Here is a 20147-nt window from a genome sequence, read left to right on the forward strand (position 1 = left end):
ATCGGGTGCTTGGACCCTTGCCACTTCTCGAGAAGTTGGATATGTTTAGTTTGTAGTAGTTCACGATGCAAATATGGGCTCGGTCTATAGGAAAGTGTCACGTCAGTTTCTTGGTTATTCGGCATGAGCTCTATAGTGTCAGCTTTCCTGTTGCTGTAGGAAAAACACCTCTTCCTTTTCAATCAGATTTGGTTACCAAGTATCGTACTCTACTTACACATAATACTCCTCTTCCTTAAATATGAATTGGGGAAATCCCGCTCTTCTTTATCTTTCATGCTGTGCAAAATCGCACAAGAAGCCAGCTTTGGGATAAAATACATTACAACTTCGGTGAACTAGTCATACCCGACAAGATATTTCCAAAACCTAACCTATAAAAATTATCAGGAGCAGATAAACCCTCAAAAGCCTCCACTCTTTGAAGGTAGGGTCAGAGGTGACTAGCAGGCAACGAAACCCCATCAGTTTATGTCGAAGAATTTCCTGAAGAAGCTAGAAAAAAGAACTGACATGATACCGGCACTCAAAGCATATATAGTCCAGAGGGACTGACGGAAAAGCTTTCCTCTCCACCATGCCCAGTCCGGCCATCCCCACGGATGAGCATGAAACCATTTTTTGTCTTGTTTGTTTTGAGAAATCTCATCCTTGAACGAGGTAACATCAATCATGGCCAAGAACAATGTTGGACCACATGATCATTTATTCAATGATGGGAGAATGATAAAGGCTGTGCATAAAAAAGCTAACAAAACAAGTTTTCCATCCTAGGTATGCCAAACAGATATGAAGTAGCTCATAACAAGATAAGCTGTGTTTTTCCTGTCGAGTTCGTTTCTAGAAACATGTCGACTGTCCCACCTCTTCTGAGCCCAGGGATAGTCGATAGTCACTGACCGGCAATCCTGTTCCACGCTGGGTACATACCCGTCGGGGTGGGTAGAGCAAGGAGGGCCTGTCTTTACAACTCGATTGCAGCGAGAACCGTACCTCTCGACAAGGTAATGCCCGCGATAACTGTTTCAGTAGAAAATGACGCGCAACATACTCGCAGAAAAGAAAATTCACTAATTCACTTTGCTGCTTCAAGCACCGTCAAGTTGATCAACGGCCATCGTGACGCCGTCAATAACGCGCAACAGCGCCCCACGGAACTCTAGTCCTCCACCGCAGTCAGGAGATTTCACCGACGACGCAAGTGATATTGGCATTAGCTTCTCCCGCCACTGATGCTTGCGGGCTACCAAGCACCCGGCATGTTTAATTGAGCTTGCGATTCACACCGAGCACATATCTCTCGCGAGTGACGGTTCTGATATCATACGTATTAAGATCCACGGCCTCCTCTGAGGTTCACCCCCTCCTCCCTTCTTCGGATAATTCTAGTTGCATCCGGAGATCTACGGAAAACCCGGCAATCTTGGAACCAATTCATCACGCCCGGGAACTCGGGAGAGAAAACCGTACCCCTCTCTTGAGATGACCCGGCATAGCTGAGTACATCACCAACGACGCGGGTGCACCCGTCACGTGCCATAACGCCGTCATTAATTCCGGAGGTGAAAGAGGGCCAGAGACTACCATACTACGAGCGCGTACAGGGTCTTGAACACGACGCCACTACTAACATGCCCTAGAGAAAACAAAATCCCCGCAAGGGTCGAGTTGAAGCCACCTTCTTCCGGCTGCCCACTAGCCTCCACAAGTGTGACGGGTTTTATGAGGCCCCCCCNNCTCAAAAGGTTAGTTTGGTGTTTTCGGTAGCACAAAAACCGTTTGAAGCCCCCGTCACACAAGTGCCAGAACCCGTACTTCAGGGTCCTATACCATAGCTTTATAATATTGCGCATAGCTACAAAGCTCGCTCCGAATGACGGCCCGAGCACCGGTTGCTGGCTCTGCACTGGCCATCCGGAGATTTTTCTACCTATCATGGGGGTTTGTTTTGTGTCTCTTGTTTTCTCTATTACATCGTATAAATTTGCAGCGGCCTTAGCACGAGCCTGTAAACAAGTTCCCGGACGAAAAAAAACCAAAAAAACCACAGCAGTATTTCTTTTTTCTCCCCCAGAGGATAAGCATAAATTCGGTTACCCAAAGCCCAAATCGAAGCCATCTAGGTAGTTCAAAAGCTACGTTATCATACGAATGCCTCGCCTCTTACCCCGAATTGACAGGCTCTAGTCTGGGTCTGGCCCTGTGAGCTATGGGGTAGATCGCAGATTCCGTCACCGTGGTAGATATGACGTTCTCAAAGAACAAAAGAGCCCTGCCAGCCATTAAAGGAAATTACAATATGCTGAGCCTGTACAACGGGCCGAGAAGATGGCATGACAAATTTTAAAAAGAGGCAGGTTTCCAAGACATATCAACAGACTGCAAGCCTACAAGTTTACATGAACAAAGATGTCATCACAAAGTCAAACCATTTTAGGCGTAGAACGTCCCAGTAGCCAACTAAGAATAGCTATTACGTAGGGTTGCTGGGGCAAGGATACAAAGAGGTGCAATCAAACACAGTGAACCGAAGACAAGCCCGCCACACGGACCAGTTCCCGGTGCCAAAACACTTGGCCAAGTCAATCTAGAGTCTACAGTAGTGTGCGAATAGCGAAATCCAACGCAAATCCCAGAAAAAAAATCTAAAGCAGAACAGGGAATAATAGCTAAGATACTAAGTTCGGGATGAGACCGAAAGTCTTGCCGCCACCAAAAATACATCAAGATTAGCAACCCAAAAATATCAAGAATAGTGCACCAAGTGAGAGGAAAAAGTATTTGGGTAGAAGATCAACCTCCATTAACGCTATTGCCACCAGTGCTAATTGTATATGCATGAATTGTAAAAGTACATATGGAACAAAGGAAAAGAAGAACGAGGGCAAGAAGAAAAAAACAAAACCCAAAAAAAGAAATCTATCTCAATATGAGATAGTATAGAGTTACATGATTATAGAGAATCCCCATTCCTAGCAAGCTCCCAATCTTCCAAGCAACAGACATCTATTGTCTGGGTCTATAATAGTGAGAACCTGGACTGATCGGGCACAGCCAGAGACGGCGATAGGCTTGCGTTTTCGTGTGTCGGGGGGGAGGTATATGGGCGGGGGCATGATGGGGCGTAGATCTCTAGATGGCTGCGTGAAAAGGACGAGGCAAACTATGAGCGATTGACTCTATTAGACTGTACAATTGATCGACAGTGACAAATCTGCGAAGGAAAGAAAATTTAGAGGCGAGCAGGCCTGGACTGCCTTTTGCTGCGGCGTGCACGCAAGGCCACGGCAGAAGTAAGGTCCTCATCCAAGTCAACGAGGTCGGCGACATTGAGGCTGGAGGTAGCGCTGGCGGAAGCTGTCGTGGTGCTGGTGGGAGCAGTAGCACCGGTGTTGTTGGTGGGAGGGACAGGAGAATCCGGGGCGACAGGGCCTGGGATACCAAGCGGGTAGTACATGGCACTAATGGGCGGGATGCGTTAGTCTCTGTGGTAAATTGTCCCAGGGTAAAGGTAAAAAGAGTGGGGGTGGACTCACCCATGGTAGACAGTGTCAGGGACCTCCTTGTAGCCGGTAGTGTCGAGCACGTTGACAGTGTTTCCGGCAGCATTGCCGGCAGTAGGAATGCCCATGGCCTTGCAGGCAGCCATATGGTCCGGAGGGAAGGTCTTGCCACGGATCCTCTCGGGAGCCTCGATGATGGTGGCAGTCAGACCCATCTCAACGTGCCACTCGATGTGGCAGTGGAACAAGAACACACCAGGGTTGGTAGCCTTGAAGCGGAGAACAGCATACGAGTGGGCGTTGACGTGAACGACGTCACGCTGAGCGGGGAGGGTGTTGTAGCCTCCGCTGCGACCAGGCCAGACGCCGGTGTTGGACTTGGGGCGCTCGAGCAGCTGGAAGTGGTGACCGTGAAGGTGGAAGGGGTGAATAGCAGCATCGATGTTGTTGATAACAATGTCGACGACCTGGCCATACTGGACAATCTCGGGGAGAACGTTGCCGTAGACAATCTCGTTGGTGTTGTACTCGCCGACGGTAGCAGCAGTGTACAGAGTGGGAGTGTGCGGCATGATGAAGGTCTGGTTGTTGAAGCAGGCACGGGGGTAGTTGTTCTCATCCTTGCAGAAGGTGAAGTCCAGAGTGATGACCTTGTCGGCAGGGGGGAGAATGGCGTCGGCAACAACATCGTAGGGCTTGATGGTGGAGTCATCCTGAGGGCGCCACTGGTTGACGGCGTAAGTGGTGAAGGGCTTGGCGGGGTCCATGACAAGCTGAGCAGTGTAGTTCTTGGTCCAAACCGGGTCAACCTCGTAGTCACGGTTGATATCGAGGTTGAACAGGATCGGGTAGTTGCGGTTGTCACGGTCAATGGCCGAGATCAGCACATCGTAGCGCTGGGCGGGCGAGAGACGGATCTGGTAGGCCTGGGTCTGCGTGGTGTAGGCACCATCTGCCGCGATGATTTGCATGGTGTGCGAGTCGAACTGGATCATGGCCGAAGCAAAAGCGGCATAGCTGATGATGCGGAAGCGGTAGGTTTTGCCCTTGACAAAGGAAAAGTTTGTGTTTTGCCCGTCATTGATAAGAATGCTGTCCGGGAACGGAGGCAAGAACCGGTCATTGGAAGGGGTGAGCATGGCGCGGACCAGTGGAAGAGTCTCCGAGTGATACCTGCGATCGACTGTCAGTCGGCCGGATATCTCATGATTGCAAGAAGCTGAGGTTAAGCTTACCAGTCCGACACAGTCAAGATGACCTCCTCATCGTACTTGCCCTTGTATGGGTCCTTGGGGTCATCGATGATGAGGGGACCACGGAGACCATCAGGATATTGACCGGGGCTGTGAGAGTGGTCTAGAAGAGCATTCATGTCAGCATTTCTTCGGCACTATTCAGGAAAGGATTCATCCCATACACCAATATGTGCCTGGCGCATCAGCCTGTCAAATTCATAAGCGTTAGCCATCGGATCATAAGGTTTGCGATATATTTAGCCAGGCGGTTGCGAGTTCGGATGGAGATCACTCACATAGAAAGAGTAGGTCAACGTGTTTCCAGGTGGCACCGGGCATTGGGTCACGCCTGTTGGCCCATCCATCTCATTGGAGCCGATCTGATGGATACCATGGAAATGGATACCAGTGGTCTGGTTGCCCAAGTTGTTCTTGATGTTGACAACAACGGTGTCGCCAACATTGGCCCGGATCGCGGGGCAGGGCCACTGGTTGTTCACACCAATGACGGGGCGAGAATAGCCATCGGGAGCTGCCCGAACCCAGTCGATTGTCCAGTCGTAAGTCACGATGGCGGCATTGGTGACGACCGCGAGGCTGCTGAGGCCCACCGAGGCGAAGGCGGTAAAACGCATTGTGACTGTGTGTCTCTGGTTGTTTGCTGTGAATCGAACCAAGGGACCAGTTGACTAGGCTAGTCGGCAATGATGAGCGAGTGTGAACGTGGCGCCTGTGTATGAGCGAGTGTATACAAAGGAGCCCGTTGGACCGGAGGCAGTGAGTATGAGATTGCTCTTGAACTGCTGGCTGCTGCTGCACAAATGTAGATCTGGACTAGAGAAAGCGAGGGAGTAGGGAAGTTTATATCGTGTCCCCGTCATAGAGTGATGAGGCGCAAGGCAGGTTAGGATAGCCCATGGCACTGCCGATCCAGCCCCAGCTAGGAACATGCAGAAGAAGCACTCGGGCTGCCGAGCTCCCGCTTCCATGTCTCGCTTACCAGGGAATCACACGAGGCCCGGCCCCCATGTAGCTAACGTTGGGTTGCATACATGCTGCAGGGCTGGAGGCTGAGGGTCCTGTCGTCTTTGCAGTGCTGTGTAAGCCTGGGCGGGGTGAAGAGTGGTCTATTGAGTGGCTATCGGGACGGAAGTCCGATATAGCTAGATCTTGATTCACTCGGCTCGAGCCCTCGTATTGGTGGCCCAGCCGGTAACTTCACGCCCCAAGAGTGTTAGTTCGGGTTTGATAGCCCTAAAGTGACAGTTCGACCTCTGGTTTATTTTCCCCGATGCTCCACGATTTTGAAAGGTGCCGTCATGGTCAAAGAGGGCTGGCCAGTGGTGCGAATAGTTACGGGAATATTGCCCTCCAGTATTGGGGGCCCAGATATCACCAGGCAAGCCCATTGCCACCACAATATGGAGGTGGCAATGGCAAGGATCCATGGGGGCGTGCCTGGGTGAGTTGCTTTGCTGGTTCCTTTCATCAGCCTCAGCTGCGTGCGTCCTTTTTTTTTTTTTTTTTTTTTTTTTTTCTCTTTCACAGATGTTCCTTGCACAGAAACCCCGATCCTCCGCGGACCGCAAGAGGTATGTGAGACCCGTTGGCCGTATCAGCTCATCCTTCCTTTAGCCTAGGTCGCTACATTCAGGTGAGCGAAGCTGGATATGGGATCCCATAGACGCAGTAACCTGCAGTGCATTGATACACAAAAGGTTGGATGTCAGCAACGGCGCCCCGAAGGACCTTGACCGTTTTGGCTCGCACAGCAGCATAGCAACCCATAGTAAGAAGGGAAAATGAGCTAGGCGTCAAAGTGGGCCTCTGAGAAGCAAAGCCTTGGGTTGTGTGCGTGAAAAGAGAGCCGGGACAACGGCCAGTGCGCAAGGTTGCTCCCAGTCACCAAGTCCCCTTCAAGGGAGCCGTGGCTGCACTAGCCAAGCCATAGCTCGGATATTGTTTCTGCTGCCTCGAGTCCACAAATATCCAGGCTGTGTTTTATTCCCTGGGGGACCTGGTCCGATCGCGCGCGGGGATTCTTCTATGCTAAAAGAATATATTCCAAATTGAAGGGACGAAGCGTGCAGGAAGCAAGTATAACCACCTGCCAATAGAATGTGGTTATTGGCAATCCATAGATTGCTCTGATATATTGCGCGGCTCTCAGCTCAAAGTGGCTTGTTCTCTTGGCCAGTCAGCGATTACGGCGTGCGAATCGGACAGTTTACAAAGCATATCGAGATTAGCGAGCGAAGACAGAGTCCTCGGGAAAAGCGATTTGTTGCTCTAGCTTGCCGACTTGCCTTCCTTGCCTGCCTTTGCAAGCCTACAGTGGCTGTTCAGGTTCGAGAAAAAAAAAACAAAAAAAAAAAAAACCATGTGCTAGACTCCCAAGAAGCAACAATGACGTGGCGTGTGTTACAACAAGAAGGCTCCCCAAGAGCTCACGTGATGCACTGCAGCCTGACAATTTCCCGAAATAGATAACTAGACCTGGCATGACCTAAAATTTAGGCCTACTTGGGTAGAATTCGTAGCCTGCAAGTTTCCTTTGACTTGCCAAGCCACTACTAAAGTCTATTTGACGTTCCACGTTTTCGGAATTTCTTGGTATGGACGAACAGATCACAAGGAGATCGGATAACATGAAAACCCACCGCAATCAAAAGAATCTAAGACAGAGGCACAAATTGCCATCATGGACCTTGATCCATGTGCTAATCAGCATCGACAGGGCTAGTAAGCAATGGTCTCGTCGCTCCTCTGAAAATCTGCAAAAACAACTTTCGCAATCTTGGCAAATCTACGAGGCTGCGCTGCTAGCAAATGAGCCACTCAATTGTATAATTAGTTATTGGCGCTCTTTGTCGATTTGCGGTAAATGATCATCCAACCGCCCAGTAGGGGAGAAAAATAAATTGAGGGCTGGAAGATAGCCTCCCCGGATTTTTGACATGTATACTAGGCAAGCTGGCTTCGCCTATTATGGTTTTTTTTTTCTTACCCATATGTTCGCCGCTGGTAAGTAATCGCAAAGGTACAGAATATTTGCCACACGCGCGCCAAAGATCGATCGGACTCAGATGGGGTTTGGGTGAGCACTCATTCACCCTAAACACCGGTTGATGTCTGACATATGTTTTTGTTTTTGACAATTACGATTCTTTCCTTCTTTTTCTCTGTTTTGTGTCACCACTTTCCGTGCCGCATGCTTCTTTGCTTCTGGTCTATTTTTTGCCAGATTTGCCCCTATTTATGATTGACCTTCCCTCATCCGTCGTCCAGGTCTCTGCTGCAGCTCTCGCCTAGCTCAGCTTTACGCTCAGCTCAGCAATGAGCGGTGTTTCACTGGGCCTCATCTTCCCTCCATGCACATCTCCATTACTGTTGGTTTGCCCGCCTCCATCCCTTATAAGATCACTAGCCCGCTGAAATGTCTGTGCCACGATTATGATCACATCCTACTTGCATGTTTCCAAGTTCTTGGGTCTCACTGCATTTTTCATGGCAAATTTTGGTCCGAACAAGGACATGAGAGAACCATAATACAAGAGTTATGCATAATAGCAATCCAACATGGTTGCGCTGATTGCCAAGCGGTGTCCTGGCGTTACCTGTTCCCGGGATTGTCCGCCACAAAACAACCTTTGGGTGTTTCCGAGTTATTGACCCGCAGGTTGCCTGCACCCAAGAAAACGGCCTTCTCTGGCCAAGAAACAATCTCAGCAGGAAGCAATATTTCGGCTCCCTTGATCACTCGAGAGTCACAATTTGACTTACGAATCTCAAGCCACAATATACGATATTTGTCAATACTCGAGCTGCGATGCAACAACAAACAAATGTTTGCTCGCATTTTGCCACATGGGTGACACAAATATCTCTCAATGTTGTGTTTGACTTTGGGTATAAGAATTTCTCCTATAATCTTGCTTGAACTCTGCAAGGGTAGATATGTGCAGTATGCAAGGCGGTGCGCCACCTGACATCCCTGTCTCCAATCAACCGCGCTCAAATATACTAAACTGTATCCTACAGGTCACAGAGCATTTTCATTAGGGCGAAAAAGCCAAGGCAGAAAATGAACAAAACAAAGAAAAAAAAAAAAAATACAAAACCTCTCGTCGGCGTCTGGCCTCATGCATTCAGGAAGATACCAACGGAGTGACTCCCGAGAAAAAGAGCACTGACAATGCATGTGGGAAAATGACAAGCATTAGACCAGAATGCGGACTATCGCGTGGTCAAGTGGTAAGACCCGACTTTCTGCAGTCAGATGCCGAGACCAATTAGCCCGTCCTCGACGAGGTCTACGGTGCCCAGCCCGTGCCAAGAATTATCCGCCGGGTGAAATTCGGTGCTAGTCTACACATCTCATCTCCCGGATTCGGGGTACGTAAGCTCCAAGACAGTTATCGTGGTCGTATCATGTTCGTAACATCCTCAGATGGGCTAGAGATGCATAAATATTCTACATTGTTGTACATAGACAGTTTTTGTGACCGTTTTTATCAGACACGACGGAAAACCGCTATTTATCACGTGCAATCCTGCTTAGCTCCCGTCAGACATTGATGACTTCTCGCCGTGCAGACTGCAGAGAGTTGTGCCCCTATTAAGCCAATTGTTCTTTCTGCTCTTCCTCTTTGAGCTTCTCAATCACCTTTTGGCGAAGGAATGGGCTCAGTCCCAGGCTGAATGAAGTCCTTCGTGTTAGGTACGCGTCCAAGTTGAGTGAGATATCGAGGAGTCATTGGTGTAACTTACATTCCCTCATTTGTCAACTTGTCACAGGTCGTCATGTTAGTATTCTTTGCGCGCAATACAGCTGAAGCCTATCCTGCAAAGATGACTCACTATACGGTACGTTCCGCTTGGTTGGAAGTTGTTCATGGGGTTGCCCTCGGCGTCAACCTCGACGCTCCCGAGAATGTCCTCAGGCCTGAAAACCCGGGCGGGCATGTGATTAGAGCCATGTCACCAGACAATCAGGATGCAGACATATGAGACGAGGAGGGAAGTACAAACCATGCTATGCGCCCATAATCAGGCGGGTTTCTTGACTGCAAGAACAAACCTCGCCGAACATCAGTCGCTACTCACGTCACCTGGCATAAACGGCTAGCTGCACCTACATCGCTCAAGTGCACCCACCCACCGACGCCCCCGCCCCCAGTACCACCCTGCGCGCTCGCGCCGCCCGCCGACGAACCCCCCGCGCCGCCGCCGCCACCCAGCCCAGCCGCGCTCGCGCCGTCGCCTCTATTCTTTCGTCGCTGCTGCGGGAAGAAGACGCCGCCCGAGCCGAGGGTCGCGCCGCCGGGCGAGGCAAAAGCTTTTGCTTGAGCCCGGAGACCCTCGTCGCGGTGGGCATGCTGCTTCAGGACATCGTTGAGAATGGAGAGGAAGCGCGGGTTCTCCGAGAAGGAGCGCGGAGTAGGAGGGACCTCGGTCGTCGTGCCGATGGCTAGGTTGGGACTGGGAGGGTTCGTTTCGAGGTAAGTGAGGATGTGCGTGCTTGGCCTTGAAGCATCGGCAAAGACTTTCTGCACGAGAAAATGGGCGGCCTAGTTAGCATTGGGGAGCATTCAAGCTTCCTCGTACAGGTATCGATCCACTGCTTGTTTAATGCCATCGACCGCAAGCAATGCAGGGCAACTTACTATGTGCGAATTGTTAGGCAACGTGCTCATTGCTCGGAACACAAGGCCGGGCCCTAAAAGCCGCGAAGGCGTTGATATTCTCGTGGCAAGGAGCATCGTAGCAAATTGATAAATTTTATCAATGGTGAAGCATGTTCTTACGATTGATCGTTGGCGGTGATGCCGTCATAATCTCAAAGTATTTTCCATTATCATCCCTGTCGGCATTTAGCAGCTTGATCCCTGTTGCAATGTTCGATGGTGGGGCAAGCTCCACCAAAATCTCAATTAACGCGCCTCAGATTCACCGTCCGCGTCTCTTGACGCGTCTCACTTTAAACTCTTCCTCTATTCACAGCATTTTGCGGATGACTCTAGTCAACATCAATCTCAAAAGCAGACTGTCGCAGGGAGCTAGCTTTTTAAAAGCTTTTATACTTGACGGAACGGAAAGAGAATCACAAATTATTCCCGTCAATTCTAGGTCATGGGTGAAACACAGAGTCCCCCGCGACTCAGCCCAAGAAAGAAGCGGGCACAGAAGCCCCTCGGCAATGGATTCTTCGGCGGTATCAGGGAGACACCAGGCCGGGCGGCTCCCCCTCTCTCGAGTGCAGCACCGTCGTCATCGCCGGCCTTTGCAACACCAGCTCACACCTTGCGGCCCTTCAACCCACAAAAGCCCGCCGGGGCAGCCATCCTCCCGATCCTCTTACCGCCAGCGACACTCCGCCCATTGGCCTTCCGAACCTTTACCAAAAAGCACAGTCTAACACTCACATCTTCTGCCTTGCAAGAGCTGGCGTCCTTTGTTGGCCGGCATTGTGGCTCAGGATGGCGCGAGGAGGGCTTGGCCGAGCGTGTGCTCGAGGAGGTGGCAAAATCGTGGAAGGCTGGCAATGGCGGAGTGATAGTCGATGGGGCTAGCCCCATATTGAAAGATATCCTCAAGACGCTGGAAGGTAACATGGTCGGGGGCAAGATTGTGACGGGTGGCGGAAAAGGCTTGGCTCGACAGAATAGTCTTCTGTTGGACCCCTCAAAGGAACCCGACTATTCTTCTACCACCCGCCTGGGTCTGAGACCATCTCTTTCGCTTCAACGCGATGACAGCCAGTCTAGTATGGGCATGTCTGGACTCAACTTCGAGGAAGAGCCAGAGGAAGATACGCTCAGTGATCCAAGAAAGTGGCTGAAGGTTGTTGGGGCATATGAACAACCACGGATGGTTTATAACGTGGCGAAAAAGCACTTTGAGAGGTAAACATATATTCAGGTGTCAAAAGCGATCAGGGAAGCATATAAGGGTTTATGAAGAAACAAAAAATGAAACGGAAGTGCTAACAGACCACCAATAACAGGGATGCCTCTAAACCTTCGATATTACCAACGGCTTCTCATAAAACACTTTTGTTTCGCAATCGATTCAACGTCATCCATCAGCGCCTTCTTCGTAACGAAGCTTTTCAAACATCCGCCGTCGCTGACACAAAACGTGGCTCACTTTCCCGCTCAACATCAGCCCTCTCATCGCAACACTCATATAAAATCACACCCATCGCCAACCTGCTCGGCCGGCATGGCAGCCACCATATGCTCTTAGGGATGTTGGTGATAATGCCGGCAGGCAACCTTGCCGTTAGTGACCTTACCGGAACCATTGCGCTGGACGTCACCCAAGCAGCCACCATTCCAGACGACTCTTCATGGTTTACTCCAGGAATGGTTGTGCTCATCGATGGTGTTTACGAGGAGGAGGATGACCATACCGCAAAAGGCCTGAGTGGCAGCAGCGGAATTGGTGGCACCATTGGCGGTCGATTTCAGGGGTTCTTCATCGGCCAGCCGCCATGCGAGAAGAGGCGAGCGACACTGGGTGTCAGCGGACCAGAAGGCGACGGACTGGAGCACACGATAGGGGGTGGCTTCGGATGGATCGATTTTCTGGGGGTCGGGAGCGAGCGTGCGATGGGCCCAAGGATGCGAAAGCTAGAAAGACGTTTATTGCGCCAACCACAGCTTTCTCGACAAGATATGGCCGCATCAGTACTTGAGTCTAGTCTTTCCTCGACGCTCCCAAGACGTGGCCGAATGATCATCCTAGGCGAGCTTAATCTCGACCAGCCTCGCGCTCTGCAGGCGCTGCGCAAGATCCTGGCAACATATGCCAACGAGACGGACAACGATGGCAGCGAAGACGATGGCGCCGATGACACGGTCGCAAGCACGAAACCCAACAAGGTTACTACACCTTTGGCCTTTGTCCTTGCAGGAAACTTTTCATCCCAGGCAGTCATGGCTCGGAACGGAGCAGGTGGAGGTGGCGGAGGCGGATCCGGTGGACTAACCGGTAGTGGCGGAGGTGGTAGTATCGAGTATAAGGAATACTTTGATTCACTCGCGGGGACTCTGGCTGAATTCCCGTCTCTCCTACGAGAATCTACTTTCGTCTTCGTTCCGGGCGATAATGATGGCTGGGCCTCGTCATTCGGCGCAGGGGCCGCCGTGCCACTGCCGCGCAAGCCCGTCCCAGACCTCTTCACATCACGAGTTCGTCGCGCCTTTGCCACCGCTAACGCTGAAGGGTCCTCCTCACGAGCGAACGGGCCTGGGGGCGAGGCCGTCTTCACCACCAACCCGAGTCGCGTGACGCTGTTCGGTCCAAATCACGAAATAGTGGTCTTCCGCGATGATATATCGGCGCGCCTACGGCGGAGCGCTGTGCGGCTCAAAGGCTCGTCCTCTACTTCCTCTGGCACGGAGCACAACAACAACGAATTGCGCATTTCAGATGACGCCCCGGGAGCAGGAGACATGGAAGTCGACGAACAACCTGATTCGGCCGTTGAGAGCGCGGCTTCAAAACAGCCAAGCCCAGATGCAGTGCCGCACGATGTACGTGCGGCTCAGAAGCTCGTCAAGACGATCCTAGACCAGGGATATCTGGCACCGTTTCGCACAGCTATCCGTCCCGTGCACTGGGACCACGCCTCGGCGCTACACCTTTACCCGTTACCAACCGCACTCGTGATGGCCGACGCGACGGCGCCGCCCTTTTGCGTCACGTACGAGGGGTGCCATGTTATGAACCCGGGACCGTTACTCGTGCCGGGGAGGAGAGGAGTGGCGAGATGGGTGGAGTATAATGTTGGGCATCGAGGAAACATGAAAGAGTGTTTATTTTGACTTACTCCACTTGACGATCCATTCGTGCCGCACCGAACGGGCAAGTTTCATGAGCAGTGATGGAACCAAACTGGAGGTTGAGGTTTGTGCAGGGTGTTTTTTATTTTTTATTTTTTATGGGTGGGGATATATCAGATTATATATGCATGAGATATGTGGGCATATCAGAACTTGTATAGATAGCAATGGGGTCATGATAATGAAGCATAATCCGTCGGTTAATGCACAGGGTGAAACACTGCACCAAGTCTGAAATATTTAATGGAACGCCTAGGATACAAGTCGTGATTCATGGTGAAATATAGCATCGGGAAAACGTTTGAAGCAATCTATGCAATGTCAAGATCGCTTAGATGGATCATCGAGGTGCCTGTCATCTGTCAAACTAGCTATAGCGTCTAGACCTATCTGATGATGCTCCATAGGTTTAGATAATCATTCCTAGGGTGTGAATCCGGGTAGACAATTTGAGCTAGGCCAATTCTAGTGTCAGAAAGTCGAGTAAAGATATTGATACATCTAGATAGCGTCATATTACACTGGTATCGGCCCACCGTGTTCATCAGTAACTGACGAATCGTCCACCGAGGGTTAGAGTATCCCCGATTTTTTGCCACCCCAAAGAAGAAAAAAAAGAAAACGCCTTTTCCAATCTGTAGTATACACGAGGAACGAGAGAGGGCACACTCTTTCATTTCTCTGCCGGCTTTTCAGCATCTCCCGGGTTCGTCTGCGCGTTCGAGTCGGGATCGGTCTTGTTCCCACCAAACCACCCCGGCACCGAGGACCAGCTAAGTCCAGAAGACGACTTGGCATCCTGCGCAGCCGCGGCGGCACCGGCGCCCTCTGCGGCCTTGTCCTCAACGACGGCCCTGCCCTCGCGCTTGGCAGCGGCGGCGGCGGCGCGCTGCCTCCTCTTTTCCATGATCTCCTTTGCCAGCCTGTCCTCCTCGTCCCTGGCCTCGAGCTCCTTGATCCACTTGAGCCGCTTCTCCTCCTCGTCGGCCTCGCGCTTGGCCTTCCACATCTCGCGCTCCTTGTGGCGGTCGTCGCTGTAGTAGATGCCGCCGGCCACCATGGCGAGGATGGTGAAGCCCTGCGCGGCGATTCGGTAGCGGAACATGCGGTTTACTCGCCCGTGGTCGCCCGCCCTCATAGCTCGGTACGCTCCCGTGAAGGCCGCCACCGTCAGCGCGCAGCCCAACGGCACAAGCGGCTCTTGCTTGAGCTTTCGGGCGATCTTTTGGAAGCCGTTTTCATTGTAGAAGTCTCTATTTGGTTGTGGGGGTTTCTTCTTTTAGTTATCTGTATCTAAAGCTGCTTCTTCTTGCGCTTTCCTCCGCCGCGGAACATTCCCGGTAAGGTAAGGATTAAAGCTGTGACATACTCGTCATTGTCAAAGGAAGATGGCAGGGGCCGATCTCCCGGCAGGGGTGGCGGAGGACCAGTTGTCGGCATCGCGTATGGTAGTTGGAGGTAGTGTTATTCAATTGAGAGATCTTAATTGACTAGGATCGTCACAGAAGACCTATGCCTAAAAGTCGTACAAACTATGCCTGTTATCAATGTCATGGACGTCGCAAGCTCAAACAAACAGTTCGATGACGAAGTGGAGTGGCGTGGGGTGGTCCTAGCTCAAGCTTTCACTTCTCCCAAATCGCCCCAAAACAATTCCAGCCACTCAGGGCCTTCATAGACAGGAACCCCTGCACAGCGGGTTGGATCGGCCATTGAAAACAAAACACAAACGTAAGGAAAATCGTATTTTGATGCAGGTGACAGGTGATACACAAGCGATTCCTCGAACAGTAATAGTGTAAATCGTATAGGAAGGTGCACGAGGTCAAGAAGAGGGGATCAGCATACCTTGTCTTTTCCCTAAACCTTAGTTGGCCAAATAGCTGTTCTGGACCCTGTGTGAATCAATTTATTACTGAGATTTTATGGGTGCATTGAAGCCTCAGAGGGTCATGCATCGCGAAACAAACAATGCTTATGGACTGACTTACTTGTCCTGCACCAATCAACTAACTAACACGAGGGGCCCATTTTGTTTACTCGTTTACTCGCTTAATCTGGAAGTGGCTAAGTATTATATTAGACCTGCAGCGTCTTGAACGCAGGATACAGGACGCTACTGCAAGTCTATAGGCCATTAGGAGGACTTCAACGGTATTTGGTTCCCCGCTATCGGCCTTGTTAGTGCGCCAAGATTACACCACGGGTCCCTGCAACCCCACCAAAAATTGATTATCAGCGCCGGTTTCGCTGAAGAATTGCAAAGGTCGCGCCCATGATTGTACTGCTTCGTCGTCTTAGTGAAGGTTACCTACCATCAACGAAAATGGCAGTGTCGTCAGATCTAGAGGCAACCATGACGACGATCAACGGATCCTCCTGTCCGGAGACCGTTGCTAATGGCAGCAATGGCATCAACGGCTCCAACGGCTGCAGCGACGCGGTAGCAACACATGCGACGCCGACCACACCGGTTATGACTGCAACGCGCACGTCACGGACACCCAGCTTGACCGGTCTTTCACTTACAGAGTACAGCGCCAACCCATCGCCACCGTCGGAGAGCAAACGTCGAAAGGCCAAAAAGGTGGTGCCTGACGACTTCATACTACCAAGTGGACACCCGGATTATCTGCGCCTGATCCTGACTTCCAAGGTCTACGAGGTATGCAAGGAGACATCACTCACCCATGCCGTCAACCTCAGCAACCGCCTAGAGTGCAAGGTGCTCTTGAAGAGGGAGGATGAGCAGCCCGTCTTCAGCTTCAAGCTGCGCGGTGCGTACAACAAGATGGCTCACCTCGACCGCCTCCAATCTTGGCGGGGCGTCGTCTGCTGCTCGGCTGGCAACCACGCTCAGGGGGTAGCCTATTCTGCCCGCAAGCTCAAGATCCCCGCCACCATCGTCATGCCCGAGGGCACCCCCAGCATCAAGCACCTCGCCGTGGCCCGTATGAGTGGCCATGTCGTGCTGCACGGGGCGGATTTTGACGCAGCCAAGGAGGAGTGCGCCCGGCGCGAGAAGCACGACGGGCTGATCAACATCCCCCCCTTTGACGACCCCTACGTCATCGCCGGCCAGGGCACCATAGGGATGGAGCTGCTCCGCCAGACCAACCTACAGAAGCTGGAGGCCATCTTCTGCTGCGTGGGCGGAGGCGGGCTCATCGCCGGCATAGGCGTTTACGTTAAGCGGATCGCACCACACATCAAGATCATCGGCGTTGAGACCTATGACGCCAACGCCATGACGCAGTCGCTGGCCAAGGGCGAGCGTGTAATACTCAAGGATGTCGGCCTCTTTGCCGACGGTGCCGCTGTCAAGACAGTAGGCGAAGAGCCTTTCCGCATCTGCCAGGAGGTCATCGATGAGATGGTCCAGGTGACTACGGACGAGGCGTGCGCTGCCATCAAGGACATATTCGAGGACACCAGGTCCGTCGTCGAGCCCGCAGGTGCTCTGGCCCTGGCCGGGCTCAAGAAGTGGGTCGCAGCCAACCCGTCAACCGACCAGAACCGTTCCCTCGTCGCCATCACGAGCGGGGCAAACATGAACTTTGACCGGCTGCGCTTCGTGGCAGAGCGCGCCAACGTCGGTGAGGGCCGCGAGGCGCTACTGGCGGCCCGCATCCCCGAGAAGCCGGGTTCATTCGCCAAGCTCATCGAAGCCATCATGCCCAACAACGTCACCGAGTTCACATACCGCTACACGGATGGTGAGATTGCCAACATAATGCTGGGACTGTCGCTCACGGCGCCGGTAGCGCAGCGTGCCCACCAGCTGCAGCTGCTCATGGGCCGCATCGCGGCGGCCGGCATGGATGTCACGGACCTGTCGGGTGACGAGCTGGCCAAAAGCCACGTGCGGTATCTTGTGGGAGGACGGGCCGATGTGCCCAACGAGAGGCTGTACATGTTTGAGTTCCCGGAGCGGCCCGGCGCGCTGGAGAAGTTCCTGGCGACCCTGCGGCCGCGATACAACATCAGCCTGTTCCAGTACCGCAACTACGGCAGCGACGTCGGCAAGATCTTGGCGGGCATTCAGTGCCCAGATGAAGAGATGCCGGAGCTGGTCAAGTTCCTCAGGGAGATTGGATACCCGTGGTCCGACTGCACGCAATCGGAGGTGGCCAAGACTTTCTTACGTCCGGGGGTCAGTCAAGAGGGTGCATTGCCTTGTTAGATTTATAAACAGATTTGCATGTTTATTTTTTTTTTTCTTAGCAGGCGTGAAATTCACCTACCAGTTAATAGGATAGAGCATTTCCGGGCGTCGTGTACCTGTGGGTTAGACTTTGTTGAGACCAGTGGCCGGTTGCTTCTTTGCTTTGAAGCCTTGTGATTTGTGGTTGCTGTGATTTCTCGTGAAGATTCAGGGTAGGTAGTATCTGGGGATAGACTTGCGCACGATTAGCAAGCAAGTGAAATGGGAAACTGTCATCTGTAATAAGTTATTATCAACTGTACACAGACCCAGGACATGAAAAAAATTCCTATCAGTTTTTCACTTTTCAATTTTTTTCCCTTCATTATTCTTACTAAATATGACGGACCCTGACTGCTTCGTGTGTCTCGCTCTGATACCAAAAGCCGGGGATTAAGATGGCGGGACCAGGCACGTGACCACATGACAAAATCGTTCTCTCAATCCAATCGCGTCAAGCTCTCTTTTGCTGGCTCCGACGACCGCATCCTCAGACAGGCGTTCGTCCCAGAACCGAGAGAAAACCACCCGCCACAGAACAAAAACCCCCCGCTCCAATTCCGAATCGCCCTACCGGCACTTTGCAAACAAGCGATCATGTCCGGGATAGCGATGCTCGGCAAGGCCCCTAGGGCGGGCGCGTCCCTGCTGCTGTCAAGGTGCGCGCGCGCATCTCTCTCCGCCGGCCACAAAGCCTGCCTGTTGCAGCCGCAGCAAACCAGGTCGCTGTGGCACAGGATACCGACGACGATGACGACGACTGCATGCAACAGTAGCAGCAGGATCAACAGCTGGCTGAGCGCCAGGCCTAGGGTCGGAGCTGTGCAGACGGCCCTGCGTCAGCTGCAGCAGGCGAGGGGGATGAAGCTGCGCAGTGCCATCACGAAGCGGTGCGAGCATTGCAAGGTAGAGCCTCCTTTTGTTTCCCCCGCGTTTCTTTTTGATTTGCGTTGCTGGGATGGGTTATATGACTATTTGTCCTGTGGCTGACGGCGTGTGAAATTTTCAACAGGTCGTTCGGAGGAAGCGTGGAAAGAGGCATCGAGGCTACCTCTACATCATCTGCAGCGCAAACCCGAGGCACAAGCAGCGCCAGAGCTGATACGACTCAACATCGAACCTTTTTTTTTTCCCCTCTTTTTGAAGCGTGATTTCTATTGAACCCAAGGAGAAGGCTGTGGCGGTTCGAGACTGAAGCATGCTGCACACCCCGTGATTCCAAAGACCTGTCAGCTACGTTGGGCGGACAATGGCCGAGGGGGCAGGAATGAGCGGAATGTACGATACGGACAGTCTGAAGCCTACCCTCGATTCGGGGTGTTCAGGCTCGGATGATAAAAGCAAAACTCCCCGCAAGTGGGCTGTATATATACAACAATACATGATCAACGTCTGGAGTCGACTTCATAACATAGGTGGCATACTGGACAGATGGCCATGACTAGACTCTGGAGGGAGAGAATTAAATATAGACGAATGATCACGCCGGAAACCAAAGTACTTGTTCGACAAGGAGGGCGGCATGCTACTGTGTATTATACGTGTTTTGAATATGTGCTATGATGATCTTTGGTTGACCGACCGCTCTATGCTGCCCAACATGGTCCTGCCCATGGACAACAGATGCGACACGTGTGACTTTGGTTGTTGTAGAGGCCAGGTTGGGGAAATCGTCAGCCGGGGCCGCACAAAGCCGAGTTGTGAAAGACTGTGCACGGGGTTTAAGAGGCAATGACTTACCGGATCCGTGACGCCCCTGTTGCTCTCAAACTCTGCGCGAAAGTATTGCAACGTCTCCTTGCGGGTTTGGGGGTCTTCTATCTTGTGGGTGGCCCTGACGAAGCTGCGGTACAGAGACAGGACTTTTGACCTTCGGATGAACTGGACACCAGATGAGGTTTGGTTGTCAATCGACTTGATAATTGTTTCATTTTGTGCTCTTTTCCTAGGCCTAATTTGTTTCTCTATAGCTTGTGTACTGGGGAATATCATGTACGACTTACAGTCTCTAGATCTAGGGTTGGGCCGAGGCGAGAAGCTGGCCTCGAGGATGGAGTGGCATAATTCCTGCAGCTGGCTTTGCAGCGTTGTGAGAGTATATGTGGCATATATCTTCTAAATGCCGTTGTTATTGCCATCTTGCTCCTTGCCACCAAGTTTGACATGGTTGTAGGTAGGGCGAGATGGAAGAGAATACAAGCGCAAGTCTGCAAGGCGGCTACAAAGGGACAACTGCACACGTGACTTGCGACCGTTGTGGGAAATTTGTTTGGCAAAGACTCAAAGCTGAGGCTTGATTCAATTAAGCAATCAATAGATTTTTTTTCGGTCTGGTTAATATTTTCTGCAAATATTA

General features: G+C 51.9%; 8 protein-coding genes across 8 annotated transcripts; 4 read left to right on the forward strand and 4 right to left on the reverse strand.

Moving 5' to 3' along the window:
* Positions 1–3232: 3232 nt before the first annotated feature.
* PpBr36_01863 (uncharacterized protein) lies at positions 3233–5373 on the reverse strand (the record flags this gene model as incomplete). The annotated part of the gene is made up of 4 exons (XM_029889047.1): positions 3233–3461; positions 3537–4676; positions 4739–4893; positions 5035–5373. 4 exons carry the CDS (start codon positions 5371–5373, stop codon positions 3233–3235), a joined length of 1863 nt encoding a protein of 620 aa, XP_029751589.1.
* Positions 5374–8109: 2736 nt separating this feature from the next.
* PpBr36_01864 (uncharacterized protein) lies at positions 8110–8613 on the forward strand (the record flags this gene model as incomplete). Its single annotated transcript, XM_029889048.1, has 2 exons — positions 8110–8127; positions 8221–8613. 2 exons carry the CDS (start codon positions 8110–8112, stop codon positions 8611–8613), a joined length of 411 nt encoding a protein of 136 aa, XP_029751588.1.
* Positions 8614–9356: 743 nt separating this feature from the next.
* On the reverse strand, positions 9357–10500 carry PpBr36_01865 (uncharacterized protein; the record flags this gene model as incomplete). The annotated part of the gene is made up of 5 exons (XM_029889049.1): positions 9357–9435; positions 9509–9525; positions 9599–9683; positions 9845–10287; positions 10405–10500. The coding sequence occupies 5 exons, from the start codon at positions 10498–10500 to the stop codon at positions 9357–9359; spliced, it is 720 nt and encodes a 239-aa protein (XP_029751587.1).
* A 370-nt stretch (positions 10501–10870) lies between these two features.
* PpBr36_01866 (uncharacterized protein) lies at positions 10871–13569 on the forward strand (the record flags this gene model as incomplete). Its single annotated transcript, XM_029889050.1, has 2 exons — positions 10871–11643; positions 11745–13569. The coding sequence occupies 2 exons, from the start codon at positions 10871–10873 to the stop codon at positions 13567–13569; spliced, it is 2598 nt and encodes an 865-aa protein (XP_029751586.1).
* Positions 13570–14260: 691 nt separating this feature from the next.
* PpBr36_01867 (uncharacterized protein) lies at positions 14261–15027 on the reverse strand (the record flags this gene model as incomplete). Its single annotated transcript, XM_029889051.1, has 2 exons — positions 14261–14840; positions 14957–15027. 2 exons carry the CDS (start codon positions 15025–15027, stop codon positions 14261–14263), a joined length of 651 nt encoding a protein of 216 aa, XP_029751585.1.
* An 886-nt stretch (positions 15028–15913) lies between these two features.
* On the forward strand, positions 15914–17770 carry PpBr36_01868 (uncharacterized protein; the record flags this gene model as incomplete). Its single annotated transcript, XM_029889052.1, has 1 exon — positions 15914–17770. The coding sequence occupies one exon, from the start codon at positions 15914–15916 to the stop codon at positions 17768–17770; it is 1857 nt and encodes a 618-aa protein (XP_029751594.1).
* Positions 17771–18388: 618 nt separating this feature from the next.
* Positions 18389–18893, forward strand: PpBr36_01869 (uncharacterized protein; the record flags this gene model as incomplete). Its single annotated transcript, XM_029889053.1, has 2 exons — positions 18389–18697; positions 18804–18893. The coding sequence occupies 2 exons, from the start codon at positions 18389–18391 to the stop codon at positions 18891–18893; spliced, it is 399 nt and encodes a 132-aa protein (XP_029751593.1).
* Positions 18894–19348: 455 nt separating this feature from the next.
* Positions 19349–19956, reverse strand: PpBr36_01870 (uncharacterized protein; the record flags this gene model as incomplete). The annotated part of the gene is made up of 3 exons (XM_029889054.1): positions 19349–19429; positions 19532–19672; positions 19795–19956. The coding sequence occupies 3 exons, from the start codon at positions 19954–19956 to the stop codon at positions 19349–19351; spliced, it is 384 nt and encodes a 127-aa protein (XP_029752596.1).
* Between the last annotated feature and the right edge of the window lie 191 nt (positions 19957–20147).

Source organism: Pyricularia pennisetigena, chromosome 2, assembly GCF_004337985.1.
Source record: "Pyricularia pennisetigena strain Br36 chromosome 2, whole genome shotgun sequence".
NCBI lineage: Eukaryota > Fungi > Ascomycota > Sordariomycetes > Magnaporthales > Pyriculariaceae > Pyricularia > Pyricularia pennisetigena.